The sequence below is a fragment of the Podarcis gaigeae genome, assembly GCF_964106915.1.
Source record: "Podarcis gaigeae genome assembly, chromosome: 2".
Taxonomy (NCBI): Eukaryota; Metazoa; Chordata; class Lepidosauria; order Squamata; family Lacertidae; genus Podarcis; species Podarcis gaigeae.
The window spans coordinates 47,008,265-47,033,625 of record NC_139679.1 but is presented as its reverse complement, the minus strand read 5'-3'; the positions used below and the strand labels follow the sequence as shown (position 1 = coordinate 47,033,625).

The window sequence follows — 25,361 nt, the reverse complement described above, 5'->3', positions numbered from 1 at the left end:
TCGAATCAACCCTGGCGATCAGTGGGGTGAAAGATGTCACAGCCAGATTACCCTCACATGGCAAGTTAGAGAACCAAGGGTGAGAAATGTAACATGCTCTACAGACCTGAACAAGTTAACCAATGGGCAAGACCTCTGTCCATAGCCCTTTCTTATTTGGAAAATAGCATGTTTGTTCATTTTTATTTTGTTCCAGGATGGGTATGAAGTAAGGAGCACCAAGCCTACAAAATTTGCAAGACTGAGGGTCCACGAGTAGAATTGGAGAACTAGAAAGAATGGAGGAAGGGAGAAAAAGAAGAGGGGATTGCTAAATCCTCTTCTCTGCAGCCCCGGAAAGTTGGGAAATCTTCTGGAACAGCGTTAAGGTAAGGTAGAGGGTTGCGTATGTAATGGGGCCTCAGCAAAAATGGCTTCCCTTTCGTCTTTCCAATGGGAACACCTGCTAGATCTCAGTCTTGTGAATAAAAGTAGCCCTTCTGCTTGCAGAATGCAGTCTGGATGCAGCTTCAGAATCACTAGGACCTTCAGAAAGACCATTCAAGTCAAATTACTGGTAACAAAGTCTATTTCCAAACACAACCTGCACTACAAGAGTGAAGCATTTCAGGCATTGGGCCCATTTGGTCTCTGGAATGTATCAGATGAGTTTCAAGTGCCTATGGAAGAACCTTCCTTTAGTGCCCCACCTATTACCTTTTTTTCTACACAGAAACTCTCGCTCAATTGTGGAATAGTGCTGTATTGAATATTGAACTCAACAGAAGTAGCTTAATGGGTAACAAAGTTGGTACAAATTCTCCTGCAAAAGCAGAAGAAAATATTCTATTAAGCAGCATTTGATTTCCATGCTTTCAACCTCAAGAAAAAAATCCCAACATCTTAAAGTATTACAAACCACTTTATTTTTTCAAAAAACAAATTTAAATTTCCAGTGTCTAGAAAGAAGCACATTCATAACTGAGATATTCTAACATAGAATGATAAAACCGAAACTACTGTTTCAATTTCTAAATTGCAGAAAGATACAATACTTGCATACCCTCTGCTACAGTAAACAAGTGGCACTTGGGATACATAGCCCTGTAGCATTGATTTTTACACAGCAAGCATGACATGTGTTTTTAGAATTTAAACACCTGCAAATATTAGATGCAATGGCACATATAAAATGTCTAATTGGGTCCTGCTGCTACCTCAAGTATGTCAGTGCTATGGCAAGTTTCTCTCTAGGCAAAAGAAAAAAAAAGGACACTGTGAAAGGAGATCTTTAATAGTTGCTTTAATTTCAAGAGATTTTAAAAGTACATGTTTAAAGACACCATTCAGTTGAATTTAAAGGTCAAGACTTGTATTATGTTCACATATGAAGCAGCAACGTGGGTTTCTTTCATGGTCTGTTCAATAGAAATAAGGCTGGATTTTGTTTGTTACCTGTTGTACAGAAAAGACATTGTTAGATACTTGAAAAAGCCTTCTTAGTGACTGTCTGCCTGTGCATGGCAGACATGAACAGTTCAGAAATAATGCAGGAAATATTAGGATGGAAATACAGATGAAGAAAAATCACAGGACTACTGCTAATCTAAGCCGGGGTGGGTAACTTTTATGGATCTGCAAGCCAGAAATTTCAGGATCCAGCCTCACAGGACTTCAAAAGCACACTTACCAGCTAGGCAACAGATGCATGAAGGAGTTCCCTGCGAGGTGGCAGAGATTAAAACCTACTTTGTTTTACCAACACACTATCAGGAATGCCCTTCTAGGCTTCTGATTGTGCACTGGCAACCATATCTCTGCCTGACCTACATATAATCAGGTGTGGGGCAGGTTTTTGTTATTTGGGTAAGCAATTACTTGCACCTCAGTTCCATTTTTGTTTTACTGTTCATTACTTAATTATAAATTGAAAAGATAATACAAATTAAAGGAATAAGGTCATTGAGTATTATCAACATCCTTAAAAACACTTGAGAAATATGAACTGTGGTATATTTATGCAGACTCACTTTCTTTAAAAGGTGTTTTTGGACTGACATTTTCCTTGGCAGAATGCTGAAAAGCTTTAGAAGGATCGAATCGCTTGATGCCTTGAATTGCATTTATTTGGTCCTCAAGCTCTCCCCGAACTTTCTTTTCCTTTGCTACTTGAGATCGTAGTTTTAATACCTCCTAAAGAATAGAATACTTCAATGTAAGTTACACAACAAATTTGGTGACATGAAAAGATGTGACTCAAAACCGGTTCAGTTAAATTTGATCCGACTTAATTCCACTCAACCTGAAGGCCTAAAATGCACAACAGCTTAAAAATTAACTCATGGATTGTGTATGTACAAAAATTTTGATAATAAAAAATCTAGTTTTAATATAATGGGATCACTGGGAAAAGATTAGTCCTTGAAGAATGCTCTTCGACTCCCCCGCACTCCCAAAATTTAAATTCCCCCTTTCATTAGGTAGTACAAAAGGAAATTCTCCCTTACTTTTACCTGCAAATAGCTCCTGGCTCGTCTCACTTTACACTATTGTTGGCTCTGTTTCCACATCACAGTAAGCCATATTAAAAACACAACTTTGGTAGCATGCTGATACAGGCTCAAGTTTGTCATGCTGCCTGGCCTTGTGAATTGTTTCTCTTCAAATAAACTATGAGCAGGAAGCCAAGAACAAACCTTGTTTACTACTACAGTATTGGTTTCCATCTCTGCAAACAACCCATGACCTGGGTTTGAGGCATAAAAAGAACAACAGGAGCTGAATGAGAACTTTTCAGCACCTATTCACATTAAATCATCGTGTTTAACTATGGTTTAACATGACATGTGAACCGGGCAATTGTAAAAAACCATTAGGCTTTATCAGCTTTTAAAGATATCTACATCAAACAAAGCTCTAGGACACATTCAGAATCTTTTGTGGCTATGACTATCAGAAAGCATATGTTCAGCTTTTAAAGGACTAAACTCAATGGGTCTAATTGCCAAAAAATGAGGAATAGCAAAATAAACTCCATCTCTATAAATCACATTGTCTTTGTTCCGACAGGCATGTACCTCAAACTTTTTTCAGCACAGACCTTGAAATGGTTGGCTCAGAGTTTGGCTGGCTTGTGGTTTCTTTACATCCTTTTCGGCAACACTCCCTGCTGCCCCCAGCCAGGTGCAAAAATAGTCATCTGCATCCTGCCAGTTGACAGGAACTTGTGAAGTAGTCCCCTCCCTCCCTTAAATGCCATTTTCTTTTAATTCACACGTTTATTTCATCAAATTCTTAACCCACCCCCTTCAAACAAGCAAACCTATGGTAGAGTACATTAATCTGAAAAACAGGTTATTCCACTAAGAACCTTAGAAGCATCAGTATAACAGCTTCTCCTTACGTATTGTCAGTGGCTCAATATGTCAGCAATCTACCTTAAAAAGCCCGACTGGTGCTGAAAACATATGCATTACTTTGTACCTCATGCCATCTCCCCTACCCCCACAGTGTCAGGCCATTGCTGGATTTTTTCATGGCCCCCATTTTGCATCCAGACTGATGGGTACTTAGCCTCCTGAGTTTGTTTTGCTCCAAGCCATAGCAATGCTGCCTATCACAAACCTGTTTCAGTTGCGCATTCTCTTCTTTCAGTTTCACGACATGCTTGATTTTCTGCTTCTGATTCTGATGGCCCAACAGCTTGGCATATGCGTCGCTAAGTTTGTTCAGCTCTTCTTGGGCGGCACCATTCTCATTCAAAAGGGCATTCTTCTCCGCCTCGTATGCATCAAGTTGTTTCTGAAATGTAACATTTCATATAGGCTGAACTACAAACGATCAGCAAAACTCAAGTTGCTTTCAGATGCTGTGTCCTTACTGTAGAACCAATTCAATAACGAAACTGCCCATCACCGCCCTCCCCCCACACCCCGGATGAAAGCCAACATCAACCCCCCATCTGCTTGAGGGTCCCCAACCCTCCAGAGAAGTTTCTGGAAGGCATAGAGGGCTGTAGAGGGGGAAAGGAACTGCACATGTATGGTCATCACTGAATTTTACCCACAGCTAATGGTGTTTAAGGCAGGGGTAGCCAACCTGGTCCATACCTCCCACTAGTGGGCGTTTCAGGATTCTAGGTGGGCGGTAGGGGGTTCTACGGCACAAGCTGAATCCTTCCATCTAGCACTGGCGGGCGGTAAGGAAATGTACCATCAAGAAAGATGCATTAGTGGGTGGTAGGTATAAAAGGTTGACTACCCCTGGTTTAAGGCAGTGGAAGCACCTGGAGAGTAGTGAAAATTCCAGAGTTTATTTTGGTATTTTTTGCAGTATCTATACTCTTAATGGCTTTAAACAGACTAACCTGAAAGGGTTTGACTTTATTAAGCAGGTCTTCATACTGGGTACGCCATGTTTCCAGGCTCTCCCTGCAATCAGCTTCTACTTTTTCAGCAACAGTTCTCCTAAGGAAACAGAAGTCGTGCAATTCATTTCTCATTTCAGATATCCAGTTACCTGATGCAAGACCCAGGGGAGCCTGCATTTGGGGCATCAAGGAGCATGCTTTTACACCTGCTTCACCCTACTCTCCTTATAAATCTGGGATCCTTATAAAAGAGGAGCTATGGTAGGTGGCTGCCCAACACTTGCTCTCTGGCATTCTGGGCATTCTTTTCTCTAGATAGGTGGCGGGGGGGGGGCATGTGTGTATATATATATATATATATATGCTTTCGTATGGTGTTGGGATTTTGTTATCTTAATTTTTATAAACTTACCTTTCTATTTCCAGTTGCTTTTTAAAATATTCACTTTGTTCTTCAAGTTTTGCTTGAAGATTAGCAATTTCCACAATACTCGATTCTTTGATTCTTTTTATTTCTGCATCTTTTAATGCTACTTTTGTCTGGGCATCCAGAATCATCCTAAGTGGGGAGTGGGTAAAGGGAGGGAGGAGACCTTTTTAAATTCTCCACCTGATGGATGGTTGGCAAAAAAACAGAATGAACATATAGATAAATGGCACAAATTGCCATGAGAGTCAAGTACTAAAAGTCAGTCAAGAGTCAAGTACTTTGACTAGATCCTCACTTTATAGGATCAAATGTGTTATGCAATTTACACACTGGTACAATGCGAAGGATTTGCATTTTTAAATTATTATACAAATCCTATCCTGTATGCATGCTTTTCAAGGGACAAGACTGCTCTCCTCAGCTGTTATGTGGGCCTTTGGAGATGAATATGTAGCTTATTCTGTCTAAACCTTTTGACGGTGTGTATGTGTGTGTTATAATTTATGATCTGTGCTAGTCATGAACAACTCTTTAGCCTAGACACAGGCAGAAATCTGGCTGAGAAAACACATGCAAATATCATCCCACTTCACTATCAGGTCCATCAGGTGAAATTTCTTATCATCACCCTTACCTTGCATTTTCTTCCTGCGCCATGTCTTTTGCAAGCTGCGCATCTTCCATCTTTTGGGTCACATGCTGAACAGTTTTGCTCATCTCAAGTAATCTGTCCTGCAGGGCTGTTTTCTCTTGTTTGAGGGATGTGATTTCTCGGACCACAAAAGCTTTGTAACTAAGAAGGGTTACAATATTTACATTCCTGCTTGACTTGGACACTGCGCTCAAGCTCTCTTTTGTCATGCCTTATACGCCATGATTTGCCCCACCCTCACCCCTGGCACTGGTCAACTCACTCTTGCCCCCTCCCAAAAGGGAGACTAGCAAGGTTGGTGTCATAGACAGCTATTTAATTACCCACTTACCCTCATTTCAGCAGTTAGTTAAATATATTTAACCTTGTAACACAGCAACAAGGTAGTCCATACTCATTTTATGGCATATAAGAAGCAGCAGGGGGTAGAAGAGGGCAGGGGAAAGGGTCTGCCCTACTTCTGCTACTCCTGGATGCTTTCCTTCCTCCCCAGCACCACCTGTCTTTTGGGAAGGATCCCTAAGAGAGAGTGTGTCTACTACTGTTTAACAACACAAAATCCTTTGTTGCAGAAGCAAGTCAATGCACATGCAAGATGAATGTGTCTGCAGCAGTTTGCCTTGATAAAACTCTGGAACTGGAGTGGGGGACCTGAAATCCTCTGCAAGTGTTGAGTTCAGATTTGTGTTAATGGGAGATGAAAGCTGAAATAAATAAGAATCATTTGGGGGGGGGGGGCGGACACAGGAGATATGCAATGCCACACAGCAATACCCACAATTTGCTTTGCCCATCCCATCACCATGTCCTGACTTGGATGTTTTCATGGGTCAAAGGAAAAGGGGAAAGGCCAATGTTCTACAGTTCTTAAGACCAGCATCAACCAAAATAAGTCAACTGTGAAAGGGGGGAGAGAAGGAGACAGAGGGGAAACACACCATTTACACAAGAGCAGAGAAGAAATGAAAGCATCCACTTACTACCCAAAGACTTACGTACGTTTCAAATTCAGCAACGGTCTCCCCAAGCCTACACAGAGTATTGCTATGCTCTTCTTGCATCTTCACAACGGTACTTCTGCGCAATGAACCTAATTTCTCCAACTCTTCAGTTTTCCTGGGGTGGGGAGTGGTGAGTCAAAAAGTGAACAGCATTATTTTTTAAGAACAACCCCCCCCCCCAAAGCTAGCCAAAATTTTATGAGCCAGTGCCTCCAAGTGCTTGTTTCTGAGTCCAATGCAACCTTTCTTTTAAAGTACCCTAGTCCTTTTGAGTTAAAAGCAATGTGCACAAAATGGCTTAGTGCTCTCTCTCTCTCTCACACACACACACACAATTTTATCAATATGTCATGTAATCTTTTTCACCTGCAGCTTGAAAGACTACAGCTCAGGTACAGGGGCGCCGACTTATAAAAAATATTGGGGGGGCGGGGGCCCATACCGACTTATACAAAATATTGGGGGGGCCCAAGACCTCCAAACCGCTGCTGCTGGGGGAACGAAAGGGGCGAGCCCCGGGCTGCCCCGACCTTAAGTGAACCTGTGAGGGCCCGCCCTTTGCGGCAGCCGATTGGCTGCCGCCGTGAGCGATGAATATTAATGAGCTAGGGGGAATCCCCGCTTCTCACGGGGCTGACGCCAGCCCCACGAGATTGTTGATGGGTCGAGAGCCCGCAACCCCACCCCCTCTCTAGATCGGGAGTGGCTTTGTTTTAACTCATTACTGAATGTATTTTAAAAGATAACTATCGTCAAACAAGGAAAATAAAAAATACCAACATAATTTTGTGATTTTACAAAGCATAATATAACTAATAATTTTCTTAAATTATTGGGGGGGCGGAGCCCCCCCAAACGAATTTTTGAGGGGGCTCGGGCCCCCTCAGGCCCCATGGAGTCGGCGCCTATGCTCAGGTACAGGTTTGCTTACATCACCTGCCATTTGTGAGAACTATGTCTAAATCTAAGTATGCAAATCACTATTTCTCTACACACCCTCTCAGTTCTGCTTCCAGCGCTGCTAGCTTCTCAGCTTGGGATTCCTTCACATTTTCCAAGTGTTTCACCGCCATCTCAACTTGGTCTTCTTTAGCGTGCAGTCTCTCCAACTCAGCCATGGTTTCTCTCAATTCTCTTTCCAGTCCCTGACGCAAATTAGCAGAGGCCACCTGAAGTAGATTCAACAAATAGCATGTAGCTCGAGTGAACCCATTAATCAGAACAATCTGCCAAGTTATCCTTCTTTCTGATCGTGTTCTGCTTCAACCCAACATTCTCTGCCACTGCTTCCTAATTTAAGAAAGTATTCTAGACACAGATGTTATTTTTTGAAGCTATTTTGATGAAATTTTGAGACACTACCCCACCACTACGCCCACAGCCCAATCTCTCCGTGGCAAATTGGGGTGGCTGATTCAATAATCTGAGACATAACCCAAAGCTATGTCCATTATGCTCCAATACTGCCAAGAGTGAAATAGGTTAGGAAGCTTCAGGTAATGTGAAATAGCAGCACAAAATTGTAGCACAGTAGTTGTTCTTTGTCTGCAAATGGTGACTAGCGGGATAAAACTCTTTAGCTTTCTAGACTCCTGCTCAGCTTTATTTACATTATAGGCTTCCTTCTGCTTTTGGCGCTCCTGTTCTTCTTGAATCAGTTTTTCTTTCAGAAGATCTATCTCCGCATTTGCCATTTTCTCCTTTTCTCCATATTCAATTAAGCATTTCTCTAAAAAATAAATAAAAAAATAAATACAAAGTTACACAAAAAAACTGCTTGGATATAGATAGAACTTTTAAAATTCTCACCATTCTGCTCTGCCATTCCCAGTTCATTCCTAGATTCCTGCATTTGTGTCTCCAAAGTAAAAGTAACATACAGGAAAAGGTTTGCTTGGCACAATGATTTCCACCACCAATAAAAATAAATTGCCTCATAATACTGTGCACATCAGTCAAGATTAAACTTGGAGCTGTCGTTGAGAAAATGAGAGCCAGCTGAAAGTAACGTAGGCATATTTGGCCAAAACACACTAACTTTATGGTCACCTTTTTGCTGTTCAAGCAGCTTGCATCTTTCATGCAGTTCTTCAATTTCTGTAGACATTGTTGCTTCTTTTGTTTCAAGAATATTTTGCAATGTGTCAATGTCCTTATTCTTGGCTTCTATTATTGCCTCTAACTGGATGACATCCAGCTTGTATTTATCAACTTGTTCTGAAACATTGCTGTTGGGGAGAAAAAACACACACATGATGTTCTTAGTTTACAGTAGGTTTACTTTGGCAAAAGTTAGATCTCAGCTCAGCAACTTCCACTAGCTTTGCAATGTATTGAGTCTTATTTTAGGCCCCTGTAGTGCAAGCAGTCTCTTCTGAGAAATATTCTGAAGTAGCCACATTTTACTACTGCTTGAAGAAGAGATCACAAGAATATCTTGGTAAAGCTGCCCTAGTTATTTTTGTTTGACTTGGATCCCATTAGCATCCTCAAACTCTCCAAACCAGAAAAAAGAGGTCACCCAAAGTCCTTTAGAAGTCACAATGCTTGAAACAATTGCTGGGACTGAAATATGCCAAAAAGTAACCAAACAGGCCCTTCTGATTTTGTTGTTGTTCCTAAAATGCCCAAAGATGCATTTAGGAGAGGTAATGGCTCTCTTGCAGTTTTAGAAACTTCTAGCTGATGACTCCTCAATGTATAGAGTAAGAGTAGCAGATATCCACAACTAAACACTCCAGTGTCTAAATGCCTTCCCAAATAAACATAAGCTGGTATGTTAGCCAAAGATATAGGAATATTAGCAAACTGCATTTTCTAGTCTAGCCTTTCCCAAACTGGTACCCTCCAGATGGAATCAAAATCCCATCAAATTTAGCTAGCAATGCCACTGGTCTGAGATAAACAGATGCTGTAGTATAACAACATCTTGATGACACCAGGCTGGAGAAGACAATCTCTACCCTTATAAATGATGGCTGCACCAGCATCTTGGGTCAGAACAGCTGCCTGCTGGTAGTCTCTTCTTTTCTCAACATTACCATCAATGCTGACTCAAGATTCATCAGTAAGCCAACATGGACACTTGTGGTCCATCCCATCCACAAATGCCAACTGAAGACTGGGGCACTTCTCCACACCCTGCCTTCACTTCCATAGAACAGCAGCAGTCTAGGCAAAAACCCAGCTTTTATCTCAGGAAACATTTGTGACACCCTCTCTGAGATTCAGTAATGGACTTGTCACCTCTAAAAACGTAGCTCGTGGAAGTCATGGCTTTGGGAACCACTAGCTTCACACTTCAGTTTAACAAGTGCAGACAAATGCATAATTAGGCAAATTCAAATCTTAGGCTTTTCGTAGAAATAAAACGTACAAGGCCAAGTCCCAAGGTTCCTTTACCAGACAGTGCTTGCGTCAAAGCTGTGAAAGTAAGATTGTAAGTATACTTGACTTACGCAAGTTCTGCAATGTATTCCAGGAGATTCTCTAAGTCACATGTCTCTTCAGCTTGCCTTTCACTTGCTGTCCTAAAACAGAATGAAAATGTATGGGAACACGGCATAGGGTCTTTAGAAACTTGATCAGAAAAAAGTGAGTGTTACCAATGTCACCTTTCTGAAATGTGTTTTTCCATTTAAAAAATTCTATGGATATATGTTCAAAATCATGGCCCACGTTGTCAAATGTTCACTGACAATTTAGACATACAATCTCTACAGTGGTGCCTCGCAAGACGAAAAGAATCCGTTCCGTGATTCTCTTCGTCTAGCGGTTTTTTCGTCTTGCGAAGCAAGCCCATTGACAGCTTAGCGGATTAGCGCTACAGCGGTCTAGCAGCTTCTAGCGATCAGCTGTTAAGCGGCTTATCAGCGGATCAGCTGTTAAGCGGCTTAGGAAAAGGGGGGGAGAGCGGAAAAAACCCGCGGGACTTGCAAGATTTTTTCTTCTTGCGAAGCAACCCCATAGGGAAATTCGTTTTGCGAAGCGTCTCCAAAACGGACAACCCTTTCGTCTAGTGGGTTTTCCATCTTGCGAGGCGTTCGTCTTGCGGGGCGCCACTGTATTTCTATCTAAGCATTATTTTATCAGTATCCAAGGGTACGCAAAGCCATAGCAAATAATAAAACCAACAGACCAATTGCATTGTGGAAAGCAGCAGCGTGGTGCTGCTCATGTTATCGCATAATGCTTACAACAAGCAATAGAGGCCATACTCAGTACAGACTCCATCCTCAACCACTACGGGTTAAGACCTGAAAACAATCACTCTGCACTGGATACTTCTGGACCATTGATATCCCTACAGTCATCGTGTTTCAGCTCTTTTCTTAGCTGTTTCTCTTAGAGGGGAAGGCACTTAAGAGTTCAGGAGTCACAGGAGAAAGCAACGCTAAATACAAGGACAACACCCCTCTTTCTCTCCACTCTCAGCTAAGCCATTGTTATAAACAGAGGTGCTGATTTTGAACAGAAATCCATCTGGGTAGAATAGTGGGGAAGTTTACTGTCCAACATCTGATTTTAATTACTATTGATTAAATGGCTCTCCAGTGAGCAGATGGTTACTTAAGATGTCCAACTAGGACACGGTAGTCAAAAAAACATGTTATGGATACAACAACATGGATACAATTGCTTGGCCACTCTAAAAGATTCCAACAGAGCACTATTGCTAACTAAGGAGCATTCACTGGAATGCTATTGCTAACTAAGGAGCATTCACTGGAAGGACAGATTGTGAAGCTGAGGCTCCAATACTTTGGCCACCTCATGAGAAGAGAAGACTCCCTGGAAAAGACCCTGATGTTGGGAAAGGTTGAGGGCACAAGGAGAAGGGGACGACAGATGACGAGATGGTTGGACAGTGTTCTCGAAGCTACGAAAATGAGTTTGACCAAACTGTGGGAGGCAGTGGAAGACAGGAGTGCCTGGCATGCTCTGGTCCATGGGGTCATGAAGAGTCGGACATGACTAAACGACTAAACAACAAGGAGCAAAGTAACTGAAGTTGAATGGACTAGTTGAAGGAAACATACTATAGCTTGCAAATGTATTTCACTGGCCACTCACCTGCACCAAGTCTGAAATATTTGTGTTAAGTAAAATATTTGTGTTAAAAAAAGAGAAAGCCTTAAAAAGTAACATTTCGGTGTTTCAGAAAACAGTTTGCCGTAGAAGACGGTTACTGACTCCTACCTTTCAAGACCCTTTACACTTAAAAGGTTAGCCTACTAAAGTACCACAAAGTTAACAAAAAGGGTTGCTGTTTGACATTTCATGCAGTAACTTACAGTTGCTCTTCCAGCTGTGCTACTTTTTCCTGTGACTGCACCAAGTCTTTTTGAACTTTGTGCAGTTTCGTTTCTGTGTCTTCCTGTTTAACGGGGCCTGTCTAAAAACCACACACATAGGCATTACACAAAAGATTAAAACCTTAAAAGATAATCAAACCCTCCCTTATTCAATTTTTTTCAAGTTTAGCAGCAATAAGTCAACCAATAAAAGGAACCTAACCTGAGCAATGTGAACTCTTCCACTGTTCAATGTCTACATTAGCAATTTTGAACTCTCCCTCACTGATGGATTCATAAAGAAAATCTGTAGTCCTAGCAGATCAACATTGAGGGTGGTTTCAACTACTGCATCGCAGCAGAGCAAGGGTGTTTGTTTGCACAATAAGAATACTGCCCCCAGCCAAATTTGCTTGTGTTGAGGGAACCCCAGAACAATTTTTCTGGGATGTAGTGGTGGTGAAGGGAAGAACATCCTTTTGTGCAAGGAAGACTCTTTGCACTAATGGAATGAGACTTAGCATTACATTAGATTTCACCCTCCCTCTCCCCAGAAGCCAAGAAGTTTAAAGTCTAAGTTTTACTGTGATAGATATGGTTTTAATCCCATACTGAGTACTGTAACTCACCTTCTTTGCATTCCTGAGATTCCGCAGCTTCATTACCTCTATCCATAGCCTTGTATTCTTCCGTGTTCCATCTTCAAGGAACTTAAGGGGAGAAAGCAGGAGAGAAGGAAAATTTTCTTCTCACTTTTAGTTCTGATCTCTAGGAATCTTCAGGAGCAACCTAGCTAGAACAAATCCTATCTAGCCAAAATTACCCTCTGCCATTCTAGATTCCAATGGGAACAAATTGGAGTGTGAGCCTACAGAACTGTTCAAGGTTGTTAAAACAAAAGGAGTATGTGAAGAGCTCCAAAAGGACCTCTCCAAACTGAATCGGTGGTAAAACAGCAAATGAAATTCAATGTAAACATGTAGAAAGTGATGCATACCAGGACAAAAATATGCTCAGATTTCACATGTTTACTCTTGGGTTCTGAAATGGCAGTGGCTGGCCAGGAATGAGACCTTGGGGTCATAGCGGATAGTTTGCCGAAGTTGACCCAGTGTGTGGCAGCTGTGGGAAAAGGCCACCAAGTTGGCTTTAAAAGAGGATTACCAGGTCTCTGAATACCAGGTGCTGAGAATTGCAGGTGGGCAGAGTGCAGTTGCATCTCACAGGCATCTGGTTGGCCACTGTGAGATGGCTCTTTGGCCTGATCTAGCAGGATCATCTAATGCAGAATGCCCCAAAAGGTTAATTTAAATAAAGAAAAAGAATTTAAAAGGAAGTCCCCTTGCAGTCAATGAAACATATTCCCATGCCTTGTGTGTTCAGCAGCCTTGCCCAACTAGATGCCCTCCATACTCCCAGCATCCTTGATCACTGGCTAGGCTGCCTGGGGCTGATGGAAACTGCAGTCCAACACATCTGGACAGCATCAAATTGCAGAATGCTATTGCAGGGAATTACAGCTTCCAGCATGTGCATAAACCCGTCCACTGGAAATCAGTGCTTGGAAGTGCACACAATACATAGTTACTTCTGTGTTCATATTTTCAATGCCAGTGTAGGGTGTCCTGATGAAAGGGAACTTGCTGCACAAAACCCTCACATTTTAAAGTGGTTAAAGGGAAGAATGTCCCATGCTTAAGTTTGTTACTGTCCAAAGTCACATTAAGTAGATAGCGAGACAATACAGTCAAACCTCAGTTGTTGAACATAATTTGTTCTGGAAACCTGTCCAGCTTCCGAAATGTTCGGCAATCGAGGCACAGCTTCCGGTTGGCTGCAAGAGCCTCCTGCACTCGAGCAGACGCCACGGTGGACATTCAGCTTCTGAAAACCGGAGCATTTATTTCCAGGTTTTTGGCATTCGGAGCCGAAATGTTCCAAAACGGAGGCATTCGGGAGCCGAGGTTTAACTGTATACACCCCAAAATTAGTATTTACTTGGTAAAATAAAGGCATAATTGTAAACAACTTAGCAGGGCCACCAAGAAAGGTGGAGAAAAGATGGGCACCATCTCTATTTTTTAAACTACAAAGATTATGGCATGTTTGTGAAATTACTGTTCACCCACTGTGCCTTAAGGACAGACCCATTCAAGCACAAAGCTTTGCAGGAGGAAACTGCCACCAGAAGATAAGTGCTCACTCTGCCTCTTAAAGAGGGGCTAAACAGCACAGCAGCTACATAAACCATAATGATATGTACCTTTGATTTCAGTAATTCATTGGTCCTGATCAACTCCAGCTGCTGCTTTTCCAGAGAAGCAATATTCGCCAAAAGTGAGGTTTTCTCCCTAATTGCAGCAGACAGCTTTGACTCAGACTTTGCAAGATCTTCCTCCAGAGCTTGCAGCCTTTTATCCTGCTGGCCACGTTCTCCAATCAGCACCCGAATCTACAGTAATACACATGAAATTAGCTGAGAAATAGTTCCAGGAAGCAAGTCCCCCCTCCCCCACAATATTGTTTCATTACTAGTTGAAATTCCAAAATGTTCTTGTTATAAGTAACACAATTGAATTAATTGTCCCAGAGCACTTGCAGACTGTCATTATTTTTGGGTGGGATTCAGTCCAGTGTTAGAAACTGAGAAATGAAAGCTAGGACCTAAATGGCACCTTAAAACTAGGTTGTGGGCACAACAACAGAATGTCTGGACACGCTTTTTATAACAAGAATACAAAGCTGAAAATGAATGAACTGCTGCTAAAATATTATATTCATTTTACATGTAGTCTAGTCCTTCTCCTCCCCACGCCCCTAATATGCTTAAGAGGGTCTCTTCTCCAGTCTTCAGAGAGTAGCTAGAAGTGAGGAGGCAGAAAAAGGTCCTCCTTTCCTTCCACTCTGCAGTTTTAATCTGAAATCTTAGGTACAGTACTGCACCCAGAGCTCAGAAACTGCTAATGAAATTCCTGCTCACAAATGCCCCTAGAACAATGGGAGTTTCGAACACTGATTCAGTTGCAATGCCAGCAAATTCAGTTTGCCACAATTACAGTTGTTTGGGAAGGCTTGTGTCACAAGCCCACTTCCCTGAATGATCAGACTTTTTGTGATACAAGGAAGTGGTGGGGAAATGCAGTGGAACTGATGCAATGTCATCAAAGCTCCCTACAAATATATCAGAATGAATGCTCAGTAAAGCAAACTGTCTAAATGGAACCCCAAGTCACCCACCAGAGCAATAATTCACATGTCAGCTTTTATAAATGATTTCAAAGTAGTTTAGAAGTAAGCCAACCATAAATCCAACATTACATATAAACAAAGAACTATCACTGAAACACCCCAGACACCTGTAACATCAATGTCAAAATGGCTTATGATGTTGAGTTTGATGATAGCCAGGTGACTTAAAGGCCATTGGGTACTTCCAAAGGGAGTTTCCTATTATGCTGACTAATACACAAATTGATTTGGCCACCCACTTATGTAAACATCACTAGGAAATTTGGGGAGACAGTAGTGACACTGAGGGAAAATGCTGCACTCCAATATATCCAGTGTCTTGGGTCAAATTATGTAATAACATGTCAAATCTTTGGCTCTCCAACAAGCCTGAAGAGGTTTAAGAATTGAGACCTAATAATAACAATAATTTATTATGATTTATATGCTGCCCATCTGACTGGGTTTCCCCAGCCACTCTGGGCAGCTTCCAACAAATTAAACGCATTAAGCACAGTAAAACATCAAACATAAAGAACTTCCCTATACAGGGCTGCTTTCAGATTTTGCAAACCTAAAAGAACCATAGATTGTCACACCAGAAATGCAATAGATTTATTTAATTAAGCTACTAAAAGAGATGTAAGTGTTTATACCTCCTTTTCCAACTCCTTGCATGTTTTCAAGTCTTTTTTGCTGGCCAAATCCTTTCCTGCTTTCATTCCCGAGCTGTTTGGCTTTACATTCTAGAGGCCAAGAAAATAGGTTTGTTTCATAAAAGGGCTGAAACCTAAAAACCAATTTCCTTTTGATTTCACCCACACTTTATGAGCACAGCTTTTCAGAAGTGCAAATGCAACTTATCCAGCAGACAGTTGAGAAATATACACATGCTCCTTCCCAATTGCTGGGGAAAAATAATTTCCCAAACTTATATGAAGAAACACCTAAAGACCCGTGATCTTTCGGTCTATCCCAGTTTGACAGTTATAACAGGCTTTCAAAAGGACTGTATTTGTAAAGAAAAGAGAAAACTTTAGCAAAATTATCCTGGGTGGGATGCAGAGTTTTGTGGTGCCTGCCTTACTTTTATGGGTGTGTGCCTTTCCTTTCATTCTAGAAATTATCTCACCAGTTGTCTGCCCTCTACAGCCTTCATGGGTGCCAATATTTCAATTAAAGTCCAGGGGAGGAGGTCATGAAGCAACTCTTCCCACAGGACTTTCTCAAGTCAGGAAGCTCAGACAGCCAGGGAGGCTGCAAAGGACTGGAAAATGTTTGCTATAAAGTGTGCATATATAACACTCCACCCTATGCCATCTTGCAACAATAAGGTAAGCTCGAAACCTACATCCATAAAAATTATAGAGAAGTTCTATTGAGTTCCAAGAACAAGTCAGAAACATGGAAGCCATTCCCCGGGGAGAAAAAATAATCATTCAAAGTTAAAGGGCAGATTTTGACACAGCACTAGATGCCAAGGGAGACGGAAGATAGAATATGAATCCTACTTTCGAATCAAGTTTTCTTGCAGCAGTTGATGAAGGTTTCATACTGGTAACATTCTGCTGAATTCCTGTGTCCTCTACGAAAAGAAAAAAATAAGAGAATTTTCACCATATTCCATTTCCAAATTATTTGTTCAACATCCTTAGATGTTCAGCATCCATAGATGGGAAACACAAGAACAATCCATGAAATGATGCTTGTGGACAAAATGAAATGGAGAAACAAGTGCATTATCCATTCAATGTAACATAGAACCCTGGCAAATCAGGGTTCCACTTGCACAGATATAAACCAATCACCCCTGAATTAGAAGAGGGTGGCAAGGTTGCACTATTGCACTTGTCTGTGTCCCCACATGTGAAATTCCCATCTTGGAGAACCACCTGAAAAAGGTTTATGTTTCAGCGATTTTAAAAAAAAAAAGGACTAAGCAGATGTACTTCTATTTCCCAGATGTCTCACAGAAAACTTTATACAACCATTCCCACATTGTCTAGACATCACAAAACAAACATTGACTATAAGCAAATCTACTTTGGGGCATGAATAAGTGCCACAGCATGAAGTTACAAGGAGAAAGTTGGAATGACTACCTGTAAGTAAGCTAACATGAACACAAGCACAAGTCGCCCTCTTAGTGTTATTTTACCTTTCATTATTCTTTGGGTGTTTAGTCAAGACAGCAAAATTAACAAATTTATAATTAAACAAGTAGGAATCCAACAAACAGGAGCTCTAAAGCAGAAGGACAGTAAGTGTTAATGCACATCCATAACAAGCGCAAGTCATAACTCCAGCAAAAGCTCCTAAACCTCTCAGTAGTGTGTATATGAACATACATGAGTGCTGACTGCGCACATGTGAGTTCAGGTACACACGCATAACACTACTGGAGGTCATTGACAAACATGGAACATGGTTAAGAATGGACGATGAGAACAGACTCTTCATGCATGAAGCGCAGATCTGAAGCTTGTTAAAGAAGCATCAAGCAAGCATTTGCCAACCCAGCTTTTCCACGATTTCATTACCCATATGCTCTTTGAATCGTTGGGACTTGTCAAAAGACACAGGTCCTTTTGATGGATCTGAAGTTTTGACATCATAAGCGCCTGGTGATGGGGCACAAGCTAGATAAGGTGGGAAGAAGGATGAACATTCAGCAAAAATCAAAGCCCTGATTAAAAAAAAACCATTTAAAAAAATATATACATTTTGGATAGCCAACTGTTGCAGAAAAAGCTGAATCAATCCTTACTGCAGTGTTTGCATTCATTACATTGTGCACTGGGGTTCTTTCACCTCCTTTTCATATTTCTGTTGAGGAAGGGAATATATTTTGATAATCTCTGAATTCCTGATAAAATAGTCACAAGATGAAAGGGTAGAAATGACCCAATTCAAGGGACACTACAAACTTTAGTCTGGACCAACTAAACCAATAACAATGATCGTGAATGCGTTATCAGGGCCCATTGAGTAATAATACAAATATTATACAATGTAACCATTTGCAATATTGTTATAACTTGAAAAGAAAAAAAAAAACTCCAGCCATTTCCTGGTGCCTTAAGAATTGCTTTAAAAGTCAATTTTAAAATGAAGGGGGCAAAACTTAGGGCCAGTCCTACTATCAGCTAAAGAAAAACAAAGGAACGGAGCAGTGCACAAGGCCTGTCTGGCACCATGTAAGCCAGCTGGTGCCTTTAGGTGCAGTGAATGACCCTGTACCATCACCAATGTTTTATTATTATTATTGGGTTTTAAAAACAAAAATAATGTACAAATAAGTATACCAAGTTTTCTCATCTCATTTGTACAGTATATCACAAAAATGGCATAATAAATGTGGAGTAATATCTACAACATATGGTTCATTATTAGTGGTCAGTGTATGAGTTCTTGGTTCATGAATTCCTTTAAATAACTAAAAAAATAAAAATAAAAATTCCAGTAGCACCCTGGAGACCAACTAAGTTTGTTCTTGTTATCTTTCGTGTGTATGCGCACGAAAGCTTATACCAAGAACAAACTTAGTTGGTCTCTAAGGTGCTACTGGACAATATATATATATATATATATGCAGGTTTTGGTGTCCTCGGGTGTCTTCCCGTGTAAAAGTTGGGGTGTCTAGGCGACGTTTCGACGAGGTCTCACTCGTCATCTTCAGGCTGGTGCTTTCGGCTTCTTGTTACTGGAACAGAGCAAGAAGCCGAAAGCACCAGCCTGAAGATGACGAGTGAGACCTCGTCGAAACGTCGCCTAGACACCCCAACTTTTACACGGGAAGACACCCGAGGACACCAAAACCTGCATTCCTGTACCCGTGAAAATCTACGAAAGCATATATATATATATATATATATATATATATATATTTCGACTGCATCAGACCAACACGGCTACCTACCTGAATTTAAATAACTAGGAAGAAAAGAGGGGGAGGGGAATGGTAAGTGGGGTGTCGTCGGGTGGTTATGCTTCTGTTCTGCTACTTACCATCACCAATGTTTAAGATTAAGAACATTTATACATGGAATGGGAGGCAGAAGTGTCTTGCCCTTTACCTCGGGCAGCAAACCATCTTGAGCCAGTCATACTAGACTACAAACAGGTTGGTACCCAAGTGAGATTGGACTTTGGACAAGAGAAGGCCAAACATCGCCTTCAGTGGGGAAGGGGCACAGAATTAAGTGGAGCTTCCATGTTCAGAGGCAGTGTGCCTTAGAGAAACGGGGACAAAAATAGGTGGGGGGGGGAGGACTGGATGGTGGACTAGACGGGCTCTCAGCAAAGCCTTGGGTAGATACTCCCCGCTGCTTATTCACCCCCCTGCGCTCTTTGGAAATGCAACCGAGCGCCCCTTCCCCACCTCCCGGCCCTTTACTCACTTGGTGCCTCATTGAAGCGCCTGAGAGGAGCCTTAGGGAACGACATGGCGAAAAGCAGCGTCCGGCCAGCCTGCAGCGAGCAGAACGAATTCAAAAAACCGCGGCGCCCCGCCTCCCGCGTCATATGAACTCAAAGCAGCCAATCAGGAACGCGCGCCGCTGGCCAAGAGGCTGCCGCTGGGAGGAGGTGTTAGAGGGAGGGAGGCGGGGCAGGAGAGGGGGCAACGCAGAGATAGAAAGGGGAAGAAAAGCCTCAGAGCAGTTCTGAGGCGGGACGGCTTCCTCCCAGGAAGGCGGGCCAAGAGCGACGCAGTCTCATTTAACGGCCTCGCTCTGCCTAAATGTATAGGGAGGGCTCTGACGTGGAAATCTATAAACGGTCTGGGAGGCGTCAGCAAACGAATTCACTGCATTGTTTCTCCATGCACAGCGAAAACTCTTTCTATATTCCACCCGTTTTCGTTGTAATAGCCTGATTTTAACGCGCGTGCTCCTCTTATACTATAGGCAACAGGTGAAGTTTACTGATCCAGTTGCGGGTATCCAAAGCGCCTTTCCTTCTGCGCGCCTCCAGCGGGATGCATCCGCGCATCGTCCGGGGACACATCCTGAGTAGCGAGCGCATTCCACAAGCAAACACAATTTGCATTTCAAATTGACAAGAAGCCTTTCCAAACATGAGTCTGATTGGGTGGGGTTAGGTACAAAACTATATTCTCCAAGATGTGCGCCTTTCCTTATTTGTAGAACATTTTTTTAATGGAGAGTGCTCTTGATTTTTCTAGCTCTATGGGCAGTGAAAAGCTGGCGGAAGTGGGGCACTTCGAGGACCACTTCCGGGGACGGGTTGCGAGGCGAAGGGACGAGGGCGCATGCGCCCTTTCCCCGGTGCTGGGGTCGTGGTGGGGGGAATGAGGCGAGGCGCCCGCTGAGTGGATGTCGGCGCCGTTCGAAGAGCGCAGCGGGCTGGTGCCGTGCGCCACCCCCTGGGGCCGCTGGTACCAGACCATGGAAGAGGTGTTCATCGAGGTGGACGTGCCGCAGGGGACCCGCGCCAAGAGCGTCGAGTGCAGCCTCAAGAGCCGCCACCTGTCTCTCTCCGTGGCCGGCGAGGAAGTGCTCAAGGTGCGGGGAGGAGGAGGAGGAGGCAGGGACCAGGGGCGGCGACTCCGCGCCCAAGCGCACGGCTTCCCCCAAAAGGAATCTGGCAACTGCAGAGCTAGAGTTCCCAGCGCCCTCTATGACTGCAAGTGGGTTGGGCGAGATGGCCCGCGGCGCCCCTTCCAACTCTTCAGTCTTGTGGCTCTGCGGGTTCTTGGGAGGAAGCCATGCGCGTTGGGAGTGCTTTTCAGTGCATGGTTGCACATATTTCCTGTCTTGTAGTAAGGCTTGCTGAGTCATAACCATTCCTTGGACTAGATCCAGTGCAGGGTTTACATATAAGCTAAACAAGCCATAGCTTAGGGTCCCATTGTCTTGCCCGCCCCCCCCCCAAAAAAAAATTAAAGGAAAAAAAAACAGGATGTACATTTCCAAAATATAAGATAAAAAAACAAATAAAACCTACATACAGCAACAGTGTTTTGTGTTGTGTAGGCTCCTACGATGTAAGTAATGGGCCCCGCCTGCTCCCTAAAATTTCACTGGTTTGCTCATTTCTATATCAGTTACTTTGATAAAATACACATTTTATGTGCAAATGGCTTTAGATACCTATTAGGTTCAAAAATTACCATATAGCATATATTCAACACAAAAAACAGCAACAATTTGTTATTGACAAAGGCCAGTTGGACAAGTAAATGGGCCCCATTAGCTTCAGTGGCTTAGGGCCTCATCAAACCTAAATGTGGCCAGACTAGATCATTGCTTCCCAACCTTTTTTTTTTTTTGCCGTGTCCCACCTAATCATCTATAAAATCCTGGTGCCACTCCCCCCCAACATATTATTATTATTATTATTATTATTATTATTATTATTATTATTAAATATGCACGTGGAGGAAGCCTGAAAGGCCATTAACTGTTAATAACTCATTATTGGATTTCCCCCCTTAAAAATCAAATTGTCGCCCTATGGGGCGTGTGCCCCTCGTTGGGAACTATGAGACTAGATGATCCTTGTGGTAAATTCCAACTCTACAGTTCTATGATTCTTCTTTCTCTAGCTCCATGGCCTAGTCCCAAAGCTAGTCTGGCTGCATACTAAACATGTAACTGCCTCAGTTCCTCTGGTGTAAGAGGAGACATTCTGCATCAAGGCAAAAGGTCCATCTACCTTGACTCAATGGAAAAGTGATCAGTTGATATGCTGGGAAGAAGTGTTTGGGGCAGAGATACTTCTTTGTTTCCAATCAGTGCATGTCTGTCACTTCCTTCTGAAATCCTGTAACTTTTCATGCTACTGATACCCCAAGTTGTCTTTAGTCCTGCTCTTGTTGTGCTATAGTCTTGTTCATGAGTGTACATGCTGACAGCAATAATGTGATAACATTGGGACAACATTGCACAACACCTAATAAACTGGAATGATCTGTGGAGGGTCCATTTTTAAATCCACCACAATACACTGTTATTGCATCAGTGACATGTTGCAGAATGCACCCTCAAAACAAACAAACATAAACTGTCTCTAAAGACCTGAGTCTTTGAAAAAAGAGCTTCTGTCTATCCAAGAGGAAAGTGAGTGTGGGAGTTTGGTAGTAGCCTTGCTGCCCCCTACACTGTCTTCACAGCACAGGTCTGACCATACGTACTCAGAAGTAAATGCTGTTGAATTCAATAGGCCTTTCTCCTAGGTAAATGGGGTCAGGATTTCAGCCTTAGCCATTAATGTGGTCTGAGCCTTGTACTTGCAGACCTATGCACCTCAATAGATTTCTGCATTACTTTTGTGTGAACAAGCATTTCCCTGCTTCATCACGTCAAAAGTTGTATGATTCTGCCTTTATAGATTAATGGAATACAAATTCATGAGAAATAAAGGGGTTTATATTCAGTTTATATTGCACTATTGGAATGTTGCACGCATAATAGAATCCTTGCCAGCTGTATAATTAAAATGGCAATACCAGACAAGGAGATTGAGTCCCTGTAATTAAACAAATTTACTAAACTAGTTAACAAATTGTTTATTTCCCCCCAAAATAGACCAAATCCAACAATTATCATTTACTTACATGCAACACAAAACAACTGGTATTTCTGGAACCAGCTTAAGAAGTTTGAAGATTTAAGCAAATCTTGTTTGTTTACAAATACATGTTACGACACGCTTTTTAAAACAGTTAATATTTCTTTCAGGGTAAACTCTTTGATTCTACAATAGCGGATGAAGCAACATGGACACTAGGTAAAACCTTTGTTTAAGTGAACTTTTGGGAGGCAATTTAGTTTCTTTGTTGAGTTTTCTTCCCCGGTAAAGTTAATGTTTTGTTCATGGAATTTGCATGGGGTTTTCATCCTTCCTTGCAAGGACACAGGAAGATTCATGTGTGGATTGGGAGAGGCCCATTTCTCCCTCCCTTCTCCTGAACTGCCTGGGGAGTGGAAGTAATGGATGAAATGAAGTTTCGTACTGAAACTGTTTCCAGAATCTTTCCACTGTTTTAGCATGCTTGTTATAAATTGTGGTTGTGTTTGCTGCCCTGGGCTCCTTCAGGAGGAAGAGTGGGATATAAATTCAACAAATAAATAAAATCTGTGCATGCCACCCATACAGCCTCCCTATTATGTTATGTGAGTTCCAGTTACTGCATCATAGAGATAGTTGGATGAGGTCATGATAGGCGGGCACAGACCTCCAATTCCTCATTAAGGCCTGTTGTGCTCATCACTCATGCATTGGGGCTTAAGGGTAGCGTGTGGGGCTGTTACTGCATCTGCATGTGGAAGATTTGTTTCTGTGATGTTTGTCTTTTATGCAGAGGTCCACAAAGGCACTTGAGAGCTTGTTGCTGGGGAGAACATTTTATTTTTATTTTGCTCTGGTACAAGCACAAAAACAGAAAGAACTCTCACCTCCTTCTGTGTATGCCTAAAGAACTATGCTTAGAGAAATGGCAGGTGTAGGGAAGCTAGAGAAATAGAACTATCTTTTTTTCTTCCTCTCCCAGTTCAGTAAATGTTTGTTAGTCCACAATACTCCTGCAGAGGCATGAAGTTTGTTCTTATTAAACGATTTGTGTACCACCTTACAAGCTTCAGTCACCTGGGAATGTGTTAATGTGGTGATAAATCTCAGAATCTCTGGCAGCAATTCTGCACAGCCAAGCTGTCTGTCATATGACTGCTGTTAATAACTGGTCATCTTCCATCGATCTAAGTCCACTACATCGGGCTTGGAGAACCACTGCCCCTCCCAAGCAGGATGTCCATTGATATCTGAAGGTTGCTGACCCTTGCAGCAGTCTGAGGATGAATATATGAAGACAAAAAAATTAGTCACAAAAGGAAAGCTCATTCATTTGGTGTTGGCTCCACAAACACTGTGTGTAATACAGTTTAGAGAGAGAGCACATGCCTTTGCTTGCTGGTCAAAAAGAGGAGCAGGTCTAAATGCAAGCAAGTTTCCAGCTGTTGTGCATCATCTTCCTCTCTCAAAAAGCACACTTCTTTAAAAAAACAGAGGACCAGAAACTGATACGAATCGTCTTGACGAAAACCAACCGTGATGCTGGAAATTGTTGGAGTTCTTTGCTTGAGAAGGAGTATGCTGCCGATCCTTGGGTCCAGGACCAGATGCAGAGGAAGCTGACGCTAGAAAGGTTCCAAAGAGAGGCAAGTCCGGGGACATCAGTTCATGTTTGTGGCTATGTCTTTGAACCAAGATTTGTACATTACGAAAGCAGGGTATTGAAACGTATCCTGAATATAGCGGCAGTGGTATATAAATTATCTAAATAAACAAACTAGCGGTAGTTACCCCACGGACCATATTCCCAATGTCCCTAAGTTGTGCCAGTTCTATCCTCTCTACTCCTGACATAGGAGCTGAATGTGCAATGGTAGAGCGGGTGGCAGAGAGGCAGTGCACACAGGGATGTTGGGGTGGGGTGTGCTTCCTACACAGTTTAGGGAAGAGATGGAGAACCTTTGCATGGTGTGACTCCCATGAATCCACAGCCAGTATGGTCCATGGTCCTCAGGGATAATAAAAACTGCAGTTCAGCAACAGCTGCAGGTTGGCCACCCCTGGGTTAGACCTTTAGAGTAAATGCTTCTTTTAATTTGCAAAGCAGTTAGCAAATGCTGCAAGTTAATCTGATGAATGGGTATAAATGAAATATTGCTTTTTTGCATGTGTGTTTTTATTTTCCTTCCTAGAACCCTGGATTTGACTTCAGTGGAGCAGAAATTTCTGGAAACTACAGCAAAGGAGGGCCAGATTTCTCTAGTCTTGGAAGATAGCTGTCTTTTCTTCTTTCTTCAAATGTATTCCCTTGAACTCAAGCAAAAATGTTGTGAAATATAAATTGGCCAAAGAACTCACCTGTGAGAACTAGGCTTAAAAATAGTTCACTGCTTTTTCTCGATAGCTTTTAGATCACTGAACGACAATAGGCTTTTATTTAAATTGTGCTAACATGGTAATGCTATGGCATATACATAGTTCACAAGTCAGTACTATATGTATATCAACAATAAAAAACCTATAATAATGCTATTATTATTATTATTATTATTATTATTATTATTATTATTATTATTATAAAAACCCTGCCAGCTGAAAGTTATGTTGAAAAACTATAGGCTGCATCATTCTTTAGAATAAGAATACCACTCCCCATGTGCTCCTGGCTTTAATTTTGACAGAAAACTGCCAACATGGCAAGTTAGTAAAATGAATTTTGAAGTGATGTTCTATGTTGTGATATATAAAAGCACGTTCTTTTGAAGGCTGGGTAATTAAAAGCAGAACCGACCCCCGTGCAAGGTGGAGCACTGCTTACCTGACTTTGAGAAGGCAACGCAAGGGCTCTGGGATGCTGCAAGGGCTCTTGCGTCGC

General features: G+C 42.1%; 2 protein-coding genes across 5 annotated transcripts; one reads left to right on the top strand and one right to left on the bottom strand.

The window, feature by feature from the left end:
* Window positions 1-1,267: 1,267 nt before the first annotated feature.
* Window positions 1,268-20,136, bottom strand: HMMR (hyaluronan mediated motility receptor). 4 transcript variants are annotated; one of them, XM_083719139.1, is made up of 19 exons: window positions 19,354-19,439; window positions 17,721-17,779; window positions 17,494-17,592; window positions 16,465-16,538; window positions 15,610-15,699; window positions 13,989-14,177; window positions 12,355-12,435; window positions 11,726-11,826; window positions 9,890-9,961; window positions 8,481-8,659; window positions 8,042-8,160; window positions 7,428-7,600; window positions 6,430-6,546; window positions 5,413-5,571; window positions 4,761-4,907; window positions 4,346-4,445; window positions 3,604-3,780; window positions 2,010-2,172; window positions 1,268-1,434 (listed from the first exon to the last, which is right to left on the bottom strand). In XM_083719139.1, the coding sequence occupies exons 3-19, from the start codon at window positions 17,495-17,497 to the stop codon at window positions 1,391-1,393; spliced, it is 1,989 nt and encodes a 662-aa protein (XP_083575265.1). In that variant the 5' UTR covers window positions 17,498-17,592; window positions 17,721-17,779; window positions 19,354-19,439; the 3' UTR covers window positions 1,268-1,390. The 4 variants fall into 4 exon arrangements, with proteins under 4 accessions (XP_083575265.1, XP_083575263.1, XP_083575262.1 ...); XM_083719137.1 differs by lacking the exon at window positions 17,721-17,779 and having other exon boundaries at window positions 19,354-20,136; XM_083719136.1 differs by lacking the exon at window positions 17,721-17,779 and having other exon boundaries at window positions 7,428-7,576; window positions 19,354-19,523.
* A 153-nt stretch (window positions 20,137-20,289) lies between these two features.
* Window positions 20,290-25,016, top strand: NUDCD2 (NudC domain containing 2; the record flags this gene model as incomplete). The annotated part of the gene is made up of 4 exons (XM_083719993.1): window positions 20,290-20,478; window positions 22,657-22,705; window positions 23,981-24,132; window positions 24,679-25,016. 4 exons carry the CDS (start codon window positions 20,290-20,292, stop codon window positions 24,760-24,762), a joined length of 474 nt encoding a protein of 157 aa, XP_083576119.1. The 3' UTR covers window positions 24,763-25,016.
* Window positions 25,017-25,361: the final 345 nt, after the last annotated feature.